General features: G+C 42.9%; 1 protein-coding gene across 4 annotated transcripts in view; it reads right to left on the minus strand.

Moving 5' to 3' along the window:
• Positions 1–4,853: 4,853 nt before the first annotated feature.
• LOC110485331 (periplakin) overlaps positions 4,854–13,042 on the minus strand; it is a 47,782-nt gene continuing 39,593 nt past the window's right edge. For all 4 annotated transcript variants that reach the window (XM_036939452.1, XM_036939453.1, XM_036939456.1 and 1 more), the window contains 5 exons: positions 10,474–10,624; positions 9,659–9,742; positions 9,411–9,527; positions 8,225–8,317; positions 4,854–8,071 (listed from right to left, as the gene is read on the minus strand). In XM_036939452.1, the coding sequence (XP_036795347.1) occupies positions 5,405–8,071; positions 8,225–8,317; positions 9,411–9,527; positions 9,659–9,742; positions 10,474–10,624 (3,112 nt within the window). In that variant the 3' untranslated portion in view covers positions 4,854–5,404. The remainder of the gene's footprint in view (positions 8,072–8,224; positions 8,318–9,410; positions 9,528–9,658; positions 9,743–10,473; positions 10,625–13,042) is intronic.

Below are 13,042 nucleotides of genomic sequence, written 5' to 3' on the forward strand. Positions count from 1 at the left end.
AGGTGTTCTCCTCATTAAACAGTAACTGGTATAGAGTCTTGTGTTCTGGTTGAGGTGTTCTCCTCATTAAACAGTAACTGGTATAGAGTCTTGTGTTCTAGTTGAGGTGTTCTCCTCATTAAACAGTAACTGGTATAGAGTCTTGTGTTCTGGTTGAGGTGTTCTCCTCATTAAACAGTAACTGGTGTAGAGTCTTGTGTTCTGGTTGAGGTGTTCTCATTAAACAGTAACTGGTATAGAGTCTTGTGTTCTAGTTGAGGTGTTCTCCTCATTAAACAGTAACTGGTATAGAGTCTTGTGTTCTAGTTGAGGTGTTCTCCTCATTAAACAGTAACTGGTGTAGAGTCTTATGTTCTGGTTGAGGTGTTCTCCTCATTAAACAGTAACTGGTATAGAGTCTTGTGTTCTAGTTGAGGTGTTCTCCTCATTAAACAGTAACTGGTATAGAGTCTTGTGTTCTAGTTGAGGTGTTCTCCTCATTAAACAGTAACTGGTATAGAGTCTTGTGTTCTAGTTGAGGTGTTCTCCTCATTAAACAGTAACTGGTATAGAGTCTTGTGTTCTGGTTGAGGTGTTCTCCTCATTAAACAGTAACTGGTATAGAGTCTTGTGTTCTGGTTGAGGTGTTCTCCTCATTAAACAGTAACTGGTATAGAGTCTTGTGTTCTAGTTGAGGTGTTCTCCTCATTAAACAGTAACTGGTATAGAGTCTTGTGTTCTGGTTGAGGTGTTCTCCTCATTAAACAGTAACTGGTATAGAGTCTTATGTTCTGGTTGAGGTGTTCTCCTCATTAAACAGTAATTGGTGTAGAGTCTTGTGTTCTGGTTGAGGTGTTCTCCTCATTAAACAGTAACTGGTGTAGAGTCTTGTGTTCTGGTTGAGGTGTTCTCTTCATTAAACAGTAACTGGTATAGAGTCTTGTGTTCTAGTTGAGGTGTTCTCCTCATTAAACAGTAACTGGTGTAGAGTCTTGTGTTCTAGTTGAGGTGTTCTCCTCATTAAACAGTAACTGGTGTAGAGTCTTGTGTTCTAGTTGAGGTGTTCTCCTCATTAAACAGTAACTGGTATAGAGTCTTGTGTTCTAGTTGAGGTGATCTCCTCATTAAACAGTAACTGGTATAGAGTCTTGTGTTCTGGTTGAGGTGTTCTCCTCATTAAACAGTAACTGGTATAGAGTCTTGTGTTCTGGTTGAGGTGTTCTCATTAAACAGTAACTGGTGTAGAGTCTTGTGTTCTGGTTGAGGTGTTCTCCTCATTAAACAGTAACTGGTGTAGAGTCTTGTGTTCTGGTTGAGGTGTTCTCCTCATTAAACAGTAACTGGTGTAGAGTCTTGTGTTCTGGTTGAGGTGTTCTCCTCATTAAACAGTAACTGGTGTAGAGTCTTGTGTTCTGGTTGAGGTGTTCTCTTCATTAAACAGTAACTGGTATAGAGTCTTGTGTTCTGGTTGAGGTGTTCTCTTCATTAAACAGTAACTGGTATAGAGTCTTGTGTTCTAGTTGAGGTGATCTCCTCATTAAACAGTAACTGGTATAGAGTCTTGTGTTCTGGTTGAGGTGTTCTCCTAATTAAACAGTAACTGGTATAGAGTCTTGTGTTCTGGTTGAGGTGTTCTCCTCATTAAACAGTAATTGGTATAGAGTCTTGTGTTCTGGTTGAGGTGTTCTCCTCATTAAACAGTAACTGGTGTAGAGTCTTGTGTTCTGGTTGAGGTGTTCTCTTCATTAAACAGTAACTGGTATAGAGTCTTGTGTTCTGGTTGAGGTGTTCTCTTCATTAAACAGTAACTGGTATAGAGTCTTGTGTTCTGGTTGAGGTGTTCTCCTCATTAAACAGTAACTGGTATAGAGTCTTGTGTTCTGGTTGAGGTGTTCTCCTCATTAAACAGTAACTGGTATAGAGTCTTGTGTTCTGGTTGAGGTGTTCTCATTAAACAGTAACTGGTGTAGAGTCTTGTGTTCTGGTTGAGGTGTTCTCCTCATTAAACAGTAACTGGTGTAGAGTCTTGTGTTCTGGTTGAGGTGTTCTCCTCATTAAACAGTAACTGGTGTAGAGTCTTGTGTTCTGGTTGAGGTGTTCTCCTCATTAAACAGTAACTGGTGTAGAGTCTTGTGTTCTGGTTGAGGTGTTCTCTTCATTAAACAGTAACTGGTATAGAGTCTTGTGTTCTGGTTGAGGTGTTCTCTTCATTAAACAGTAACTGGTATAGAGTCTTGTGTTCTAGTTGAGGTGATCTCCTCATTAAACAGTAACTGGTATAGAGTCTTGTGTTCTGGTTGAGGTGTTCTCCTAATTAAACAGTAACTGGTATAGAGTCTTGTGTTCTGGTTGAGGTGTTCTCCTCATTAAACAGTAACTGGTATAGAGTCTTGTGTTCTGGTTGAGGTGTTCTCCTCATTAAACAGTAACTGGTGTAGAGTCTTGTGTTCTGGTTGAGGTGTTCTCTTCATTAAACAGTAACTGGTATAGAGTCTTGTGTTCTGGTTGAGGTGTTCTCTTCATTAAACAGTAACTGGTATAGAGTCTTGTGTTCTGGTTGAGGTGTTCTCCTCATTAAACAGTAACTGGTATAGAGTCTTGTGTTCTGGTTGAGGTGTTCTCCTCATTAAACAGTAACTGGTATAGAGTCTTGTGTTCTGGTTGAGGTGTTCTCCTCATTAAACAGTAACTGGTATAGAGTCTTGTGTTCTGGTTGAGGTGTTCTCCTCATTAAACAGTAACTGGTGTAGAGTCTTGTGTTCTGGTTGAGGTGTTCTCCTCATTAAACAGTAACTGGTATAGAGTCTTGTGTTCTGGTTGAGGTGTTCTCCTCATTAAACAGTAACTGGTGTAGAGTCTTGTGTTCTAGTTGAGGTGTTCCCCTCATTAAACAGTAACTGGTATAGAGTCTTGTGTTCTAGTTGAGGTGTTCTCCTCATTAAACAGTAACTGGTATAGAGTCTTGTGTTCTGGTTGAGGTGTTCTCCTCATTAAACAGTAACTGGTATAGAGTCTTGTGTTCTGGTTGAGGTGTTCTCCTCATTAAACAGTAACTGGTGTAGAGTCTTGTGTTCTAGTTGAGGTGTTCTCCTCATTAAACAGTAACTGGTGTATATTGTGTTCTAGTTGAGGTGTTCTCCTCATTAAACAGTAACTGGTATAGAGTCTTGTGTTCTGGTTGAGGTGTTCTCCTCATTAAACAGTAACTGGTGTATATTGTGTTCTAGTTGAGGTGTTCTCCTCATTAAACAGTAACTGGTATAGAGTCTTGTGTTCTGGTTGAGGTGTTCTCCTCACTAAACAGTAACTGGTATAGAGTCTTGTGTTCTGGTTGAGGTGTTCTCCTCATTAAACAGTAACTGGTATAGAGTCTTGTGTTCTAGTTGAGGTGTTCTCCTCATTAAACAGTAACTGGTATAGAGTCTTGTGTTCTGGTTGAGGTGTTCTCCTCATTAAACAGTAACTGGTATAGAGTCTTGTGTTCTGGTTGAGGTGTTCTCCTCATTAAACAGTAACTGGTATAGAGTCTTGTGTTCTGGTTGAGGTGTTCCCCTCATTAAACAGTAACTGGTATAGAGTCTTGTGTTCTAGTTGAGGTGTTCTCCTCATTAAACAGTAACTGGTATAGAGTCTTGTGTTCTGGTTGAGGTGTTCTCCTCAGTAACTGGTGTAGTCTGGTAGTTGTACCATTTCAGCCCTAGTCGGCAGGTGTTACTTCAATATACTACAGTGCTGTCTGCAAAAACACTACAGTAAATACTAGTCATGTCTGCAAAAACACATGAGTTAAGACTACAGTAATGCCCGCAAAAACACGACAGTGAATACTACAGTATACTACAGTAATGCCCGCAAAAACACGACAGTGAATACTACAGTATACTACAGTAATGCCCGCAAAAACACTACAGTGAATACTATAGTATATAAATATAGTAACACTGCAGTATTTAGACCATAGTATAATATAGTATGTTTTTATATGGGTAACGATGACCTTCATGTAGCCTAATGTTATTGTAGCCGACTGTATCCTAATGTTATTGTAGCTTACTGTATCCTAATGTTATTGTAGCTTACTGTATCCTAATGTTATTGTAGCTTACTGTAGCCTACTGTTATTGTAGCCTAATGTTATTGTAGCCTACTGTATCCTAATGTTATTGTAGCTTACTGTATCCTAATGTTATTGTAGCTTACTGTATCCTAATGTTATTGTAGCCTACTGTTATTGTAGCCTAATGTTATTGTAGCCTACTGTATCCTAATGTTATTGCAGCCTACTGTATCCTAATGTTATTGTAGCCTACTGTTATTGTAGCCTAATGTTATTGCAGCCTACTGTATCCTAATGTTATTGTAGCCTACTGTTATTGTAGCCTAATGTTATTGTAGCCTACTGTATCCTAATGTTATTGCAGCCTACTGTATCCTAATGTTATTGCAGCCTACTGTATCCTAATGTTATTGTAGCCTACTGTATCCTAATGTTATTGTAGCCTACTGTATCCTAATGTTATTGCAGCCTACTGTATCCTAATGTTATTGTAGTCTACTGTAGCCTACTGTGATAAAGTTTAAAGATGGTTTTGTTGGCGGGAGGACTGTTCTTTCACCATTACAAACATATCCTCTTATCTTCAGCAATTTGTTTGTAACTGATTGGCTCGATGACCAGATCTGTCCTTGAGATGAGCAGGAATACGGTGGTTTTCAAGAGAAGCTGTACAGTAATATTTCTTTCAATAAATACGAGCTTCATGTACGGAAACAAATGCCTAAGGATTATTTATCTTGCTTATCTATAAGCAATATATCTTTGTAAATCTATAGTGTTTAGAACTGGCCTATGTTCTAAAGAAACACACAACAAGTTTACCCTTTATCGTTTGACTTTTTAATTTCTTATGTAAGACGTGTAAAAACAGGACAACTGAGAGACCGTTTGACAGTAGCACACCACAGACCGACATTACCAATATCCGTTCATATCCTTGTGTATGTAAATTCAACCCCACGTTCAAAACAAACATATATTTAAAGTACTACCTCTAGCCCTGTACCCAGTGTAAGTAGTTTAACAAGCTTATTCCAGGGACAGACAGAAAACCCTTGTACAACATTTGACTGGCTTTAAAACACAGCCATACCAACCCTCACTTAAAACCAGAACACCAGTTTGTGTATTTATAGTGTATTATGTGTTTGAAAATAAATATAACAGTGCAATGTAGAGAGAGAGAGAGGGGAAGTATACATAAAACTAACATATTGTTTAATGTTAGATCAAGTACGTCAGAATTGAAACATTTTGGAAGATTCAAATCTAGTGAAATCCAAAATCAAGAAACCCATTGTCAAACTCATGGTCGTCAGAAACATAGACTGTTAAAAAATAAAGTAGTTTTGTTCAGATGTTTCTTTTTCACTTGGTCTTCCCCGACACCATGACTCCGAACTCCTGGATGGTGATCTCCTTGTCATGGTACTGCTGCAGCTGGCGGTTGGTGATGTTCCCAGCCCTCAGGGCGTCTTCAATGGAGAACTTCTTCCCAGACTTCCTGTCGTGGAGAACAGAGGACTCCCCCTTGGGGCCCTTGACACTGATCTCCTCCCAGTCGCACTCCTGGCTCTGGAGGTTCACAAACATCTTCCAGTCGATCAGCCCCAGTTTGTAGGCCTCCTCTGGCCTCATCTCCTTACCCGAGTCGGGGTCGATGACCACGATGGATCTCCTCAGGTGGCTCTCCCTCTGCTCCCTCTTGATCTGGATGGCCGACAGGCTCTTCTGTAGCTTCTCGATCTCATCATCCTTCTGGCTGGTGATGGCCCTCAGTTCAGCCAGCTCCCTCTGCAGTGAGTCCAGCCTCAGCTCTAGGTTCTTCCCGCTCTCCATGGGGGCCAAGTTGGAGATGCTCCGGGTCTCCGTGGAGGTGATCTGGATCTCGGACTGCAGCCTGCGGATGTCATTCTGTAGCCTCTGGTTCTCCTGCTGGAGGCGACTGCTCTCGTCGCGGATGTAGTCCAGCTCCTTGGACGACTTGGTGTTGGTGAACTCCATGTCGGACAGGCGGGACTTGAGGCTGCCCAGCTCCTGGTCCAGCTCGAGCCTCCTCCTCTTCTCCTGTTCCAGCGTCCTCGTCATCTTCTCGATCTCCAGCTCAGCCTCCGGGTCTTTCTCTACCTGGATGGTCTCGGTGCGCACCACCTTCTCCTTCACCACCATCCTCTCCAGGGTGACCTGCTGCTGGAGCAGGACGTTCAGCTCCTTCTCCAGCAGGGTGCGCTTGTGTCTCTCCTCCTCCACCTGCAGCTTGAGGATGGAGTGCTCTTTCTCTTGCTGGGGGTCCTGCTGGAGAACCACCATCTGTTTCACTGTGACCCTCTCCCTGTTCTCCTTGTCCCTGAGCTCCATCTCGTTCAGCCTGACCCTCAGCCTCTGGATCTCCAGCTCTGCATCGCGCCGAGCTCGGCGTTCTCGCTCCAGCTCCTCCAGCTGTGCGTCCAGGTTGGCCTTCTGCTTCTGAAGTTGGAAGAGCTCCTCTTTCAGGGTCTCCCTCTGCCTCTGTTCATTGTTAATGTTCTGTGTGAAGGTGCTGCACTCTGACCTCAGTAATGGGTCCTCCTCCATCTTAACCACCTCCTGCTGGACAACCTTCTCCCTGACCTGGGACAGGTCGATCTTCCTTAGCCGGATCTTCTCCTCATTAGCTGATCGCTCCCTCTCCAGGTCCAGACGTTTCTTCTGCTCGTCCGCCAGCTTCTTCTTCAGGATCTCAATCTCCTCCTTGGTCTTGGGGTTTTCTTTGTACTCCAGCACCTCGTTAACCACCTCTTTAATTTGCACCTGTGGCTTGGTGTCCTTCCACCGCTGAATCTCGTCCCTCAGCTGCCTGATCTCCATCTCTGACTTCTCCGTCTGGTGCGTCTTATCCACAATCTCGTTGCGGAGTTTCTCCAGCTCCCTCTCGGTCTGCGGGTCCGTCTTGTACTTGATGACTTCCTTGATGATCTCCTTGATCTCGATCTGCGGACCTCTGTTTCTCAGCATTTTCAGCTCGTCCTGGTGGGACTTCAGCTGCTGGTCGGCGTCTCTGTACCTCCTCTGGTGTTCCACCAGTTCCATGCGTAGGTTGGCCACTTCAGCCTCAGCCTTGGGGTCAGGCCTGACGATCTCCCTCACCTTCTCCTGAACTATGACCCTTGACTTTTCCTCCTCTAGGCTGGAGATCTTCCTCTGGAGGTCGGCGCGCTCCCTTTGGGAAGACCGGTGCTTGGCCTTCTCATCCTCATGTTGCATCCTGAGATTCTCTACCTCCCTCTCAAAGGCGATATCCTTCTCCACCTTCAGCACCTCCTTGATGGAGATCTTCTCCTCGGCCATGGACTTCTCCTTCTCCAGCCTGCGGAGCTTGTCCTGGAGGAAGCGCAGCTCGTCCTCCAGTTGCTTCCTGCCCTCCTGCTCCTTCTGCTTCCTGTCCAAGAGGATGCGGTACTCGTTCTCCAGTTGCGGGTCGTTTTGCACTTTAATCACCTCCTCCTCTGTGATCACCTCCTGCTCCTTGGACTTCTGCTGTGCCAGGAGCGTCACCTGCTTGGTGATCTGGATCACCTCGTTGTCCTTGATGGTCTTCCTCCTCCTCAGTTCTTCCAGCTCCTCCCTGAGCCTCCTCACCTCCTCCTCCTGGCCGCGGTCCCTCTCGATACGCAGCACCTCCTTCACGGTGTACTGCTGTGCTCCTTCTTTGATCTCTGTTTCGATGCCACGCAGCTTCAGCCTCAGCGCCTCCAGCTCGTTGTCCATGGCCCGGGTGACCCGGGTTTCGTCTGACAGTTTCTGACGGACATTGTGGACCTCGTCGACCAGAGTCGGATCCGGAACCTTCTTGATGATCTCCTTCTTGACGACGGTGTCCTCCGGCTTCTGGCCCTCCAACATGTAGATGTCCGTCTGGATTTTCTCTAGATCCTTCTCCAGTTGCTCCCTCCTCTGAATCTCGTCTTTCAGTTGACTCTCGATCCTCCAGGCTTCTTCTCCCGGAGCGGCAGATCTGACTTGTTGGACATTGTTGCTGACGATCACGTCTGATTGCTGAGAGAGAGGGAGAGGAGGCTGAGGTTATTGTTTTTTTAGAAGTTAATGGCAATGATGTTTATTTAGAATGATGTGACATTTAAATTCAATTTTTTTGGATCTATATAAAGATGTGCCACATTGATTGTTGAACATTCAGGAGTATCTCACCTGATTCATAAGGCCTTGTGCAAACTGCAGATTCGCCATCCTTTGCTTGTTCACGGCATTCACTTCGGTGAATTTAGCTTCGATGGCAGATTCCTGTCAACAAGGAAATTATGAAAATGTATGGAACCAGAGGCATCATTTGCTACTGTTATTATACTGCTGCTCTTTAATTATATCTTAATTTTTTTACTTCACACTTATTTTTCTTAACTGCATTGTTGGTTAAGGGCTTGTAAAGTAAGCATTTCACTGTAAGGTCTACCTACACCTGTTGCATTTGGCACATGTGACATAACATGTGATTAGATTTGATTTTCAGAATGTTCATTAGAAGATGTCGTACAAAAGACTTCCTGAAAATGTATCAAAAGGTGTCACATTACGACGTGTACTGTGCATTGAGGTTACAGTCAAGGGCCGACTCTCACATTACACAATATTCCATATCAGTGGACTACTGCCCATGCACCCTATTCCCTATATAGTGCACTACTTTTGACCAGGGCCCATGTACCCTATTCCCTATATAGTGCACTACTTTTGACCAGGGCCCATGTACCCTATATAGTGCACTACTTTTGACCAGGGCCCATGTACCCTATATAGTGCACTACTTTTGACCAGGGCCCATGTACCCTATATAGTGCACTACTTTTGACCAGGGCCCATGTACCCTATATAGTGCACTACTTTTGACCAGGGCCCATGCACCCTATTCCCTATATAGTGCACTACTTTTGACCAGGGCCCATGTACCCTATTCCCTATATAGTGCACTACTTTTGACCAGGGCCCATGTACCCTATTCCCTACATAGTGCACTACTTTTGACCAGGACCCATGCACCCTATTCCCTACATAGTGCACTACTTTTGACCAGGACCCATGCACCCTATTCCCTATATAGTGCACTACTTTTGACCAGGGCCCATGCACCCTATTCCCTATATAGTGCACTACTTTTGACCAGGGCCCATGTACCCTATTCCCTATATAGTGCACTACTTTTGACCAGGGCCCATGTACCCTATTACCTACATAGTACACTACTTTTGACCAGGGCCCATGCACCCTATTACCTACATAGTACACAACTTTTGACCAGGGCCTTATGACCAGAGTCCAAAAGTAGTGCACTAAATAGGTAAATGGGTTCCATTTGGGCCACAGCTGCAGTCTTCCTTACCTCTTCCTTGACCCTGAGTGCAGGGGACTCCAGTCTGCTTCTCTTGTAGGTCTGCGGGACCAGCCCGTCTTCAAGGTCCAGAAGAGACTTGAACTTCTCAGTATCATTCTCATAGTCCTGCAAAAACACAAATTAGTCAAATCAATTATTCATTGAAGAGGAAGAAAAATGAGAGAAAGTGTTACATCAAATTTCTCCTAGCCGTAGGTAATCAGAATGGATGTGTCGATCGGTGTTCATTCCCCTACCTTGACGGCTTGCTGGTAAAGTTGGGCATTTTTCGATACGTTGTTCAACTCAGACTCCTTCTTTTTAATGTCGGAGAGCAGGTTCTGTGACAACACAGCAATCAACATTTTAGACCATTAGAGGTAGAGGACTTTGACTAGAGGCATAGAAACATAACAGGACCATTAGAGGTAGAGGACTGACTATAGAAACATAACAGGACCATTAGAGGTAGAGGACTGACTATAGAAACATAACAGGACCATTAGAGGTAGAGGACTGACTATAGAAACATAACAGGACCATTAGAGGTAGAGGACTGACTATAGAAACATAACAGGACCATTAGAGGTAGAGGACTGACTATAGAAACATAACAGGACCATTAGAGGTAGAGGACTGACTATAGAAACATAACAGGACCATTAGAGGTAGAGGACTGACTATAGAAACATAACAGGATCATTAGAGGTAGAGGACTGACTATAGAAACATAACAGGACCATTAGAGGTAGAGGACTGACTAGAGGTATAGAAACATTAGTTTTAGTTCAGGACAGGGTTGCAAAATTGTGAACACCTGACTATCCTCAACCGTGCCGGGGTAAAGTTTCCCCTAGGTACAGATCTAAAATCAGCTTCCCCTCCCCCAATCCTAACATTAACCCTTAGTGGGACAATCAGAAATCAGCTTCCCTCCCCCCAATCCTAACATTAACCAATCAGAAATCAGCTTCCCTCCCCCAATCCTAACATTAACCAATCAGAAATCAGCTTCCCCTCCCCCAATCCTAACATTAACCAATAGTGGGACAATCAGGAATCAACCACCTACCTTCTGGTTTTCCAGCTTGGTTTCCACCTGACTGAGGTTGTCTTTCTCAGTTGGCTCATAGTTTGGCACGCGGGACAGCCAGTTGTTCAGGTTGTCGTAGTCACTGCGGTAGTTACTGTACGACGTCTTAGCCCTCTGCAGGCTCTGAGTTCTGTAACACACCACAACACAACATGAACGAAACACACTACAACACAAGGTGAACGCAACACACCACAACACAAGGTGAACGTAACACACCACAACACAACATGAACGTAACACACCACAACACAACATGAACGTATCACACCACAACACAACATGAACGTATCACACCACACCACAACATGAACGTATCACACCACAACACAACATGAACGTATCACACCACAACACAACATGAACGTAACACACCACAACACAACATGAACGTAACACACCACAACACAACATGAACGTATCACACCACACCACAACATGAACGTATCACACCACAACACAACATGAACGTATCACACCACACCACAACATGAACGTATCACACCACAACACAACATGAACGTAACACACCACACCACAACGTAACACACCACAAAATGAACGTAACACACCACACCACAACGTAACACACCACACCACAACGTAACAAACCACAACGTAACACACCACACCACAACGTGAACGTAACACACCACAACGTGAACGTAACACACCACACCACAACGTAACACACCACACCACAACGTAACACACCACAACGTAACACACCACACCACAACGTGAACGTAACACACCACACTACACCATCCTATATATAACTACTGTCTATACACACCATCCTATATAACTACTGTCTATACACACCATCCTATTATAACTACTGTCTATACACACCATCCTATATAACTACTGTCCATACACACCATCCTATATAACTACTGTCTATACACACTATCCTATATAACTACTGTCTATACACACCATCCTATATAACTACTGTCTATACACACCATCCTATATAACTACTGTCTATACACACCATCCTATATAACTACTGTCTATACACACCATCCTATATAACTACTGTCTATACACACCATCCTATATAACTACTGTCTATTCACACCATCCTATATAACTACTGTCTATTCACACCATCCTATATAACTACTGTCTATACACACCATCCTATATAACTACTGTCTATACACACCATCCTATATAACTGCTGTCTATACACACCATCCTATATAACTACTGTCTATACACACCATCCTATATAACTACTGTCAATACACACCATCCTATATAACTACTGTCTATACACACCATCCTATATAACTACTGCTGTACACACCATCCTATATAACTACTGTCTATACACATCATCCTATATAACTACTGCTGTACACACCATCCTTTATAACTACTGTCTATACACACCATCCTATATAACTACGGTCTATACACACCATCCTATATAACTACTGTCTATACACACCATCCTTTATAACTACTGTCTATACACACCATCCTGTATAACTACTGTCTATACACACCATCCTATATAACTACTGTCTATACACACCATCCTATATAACTACTGTCTATACACACCATCCTATATAACTACTGTCTATACTGTCTAAACACACCATCCTATATATAACTACTGTCTATACACACCATCCTATATAACTACTGTCTATACTGTCTAAACACACCATCCTATATATAACTACTGTCTATACACACCATCCTATATATAACTACTGTCTATACACACCATCCTGTATAACCACTGTCTATACACACCATCCTTTATAACCACTGTCTATACACACCATCCTATATAACTACTGCTTACACAAAGTTTCTAATTCATATACTGTCTATAATGTCTAAACACACCATCCTATATATAACTACTGTCAATACACACCATCCTATATAACTACTGTCTATACACACCATCCTATATAACTACTGTCTATACACACCATCCTACATAACTACTGTCTATACACACCATCCTACATAACTACTGTCTATACACACCATCCTATATAACTACTGTCTATACACACCATCCTATATAACTACTGTCTATACTGTCTAAACACACCATCCTATATATAACTACTGTCTATACTGTCTAAACACACCATCCTATATATAACTACTGTCTATACACACCATCCTATATAACTACTGTCTATACACACCATCCTATATAACTACTGTATATACACACCATCCTATATATAACTACTGTCTATACACACCATCCTATATAACTACTGTCTATACACACCATCCTATATAACTACTGTCTATACACACCATCCTATATAACTACTGTCTATACACACCATCCTATATAACTACTGTCTATACACACCATCCTATATATAACTACTGTCTATACACACCATCCTATATAACTACTGTCTATACACACCATCCTATATAACTACTGTATATACACACCATCCTATATATAACTACTGTCTATACACACCATCCTGTATAACTACTGTCTATACACACCATCCTTTATAACCACTGTCTATACACACCATCCTAT

Source organism: Oncorhynchus mykiss, chromosome 12 (genome assembly GCF_013265735.2).
Source record: "Oncorhynchus mykiss isolate Arlee chromosome 12, USDA_OmykA_1.1, whole genome shotgun sequence".
NCBI classification, from domain to species: domain Eukaryota; kingdom Metazoa; phylum Chordata; class Actinopteri; order Salmoniformes; family Salmonidae; genus Oncorhynchus; species Oncorhynchus mykiss.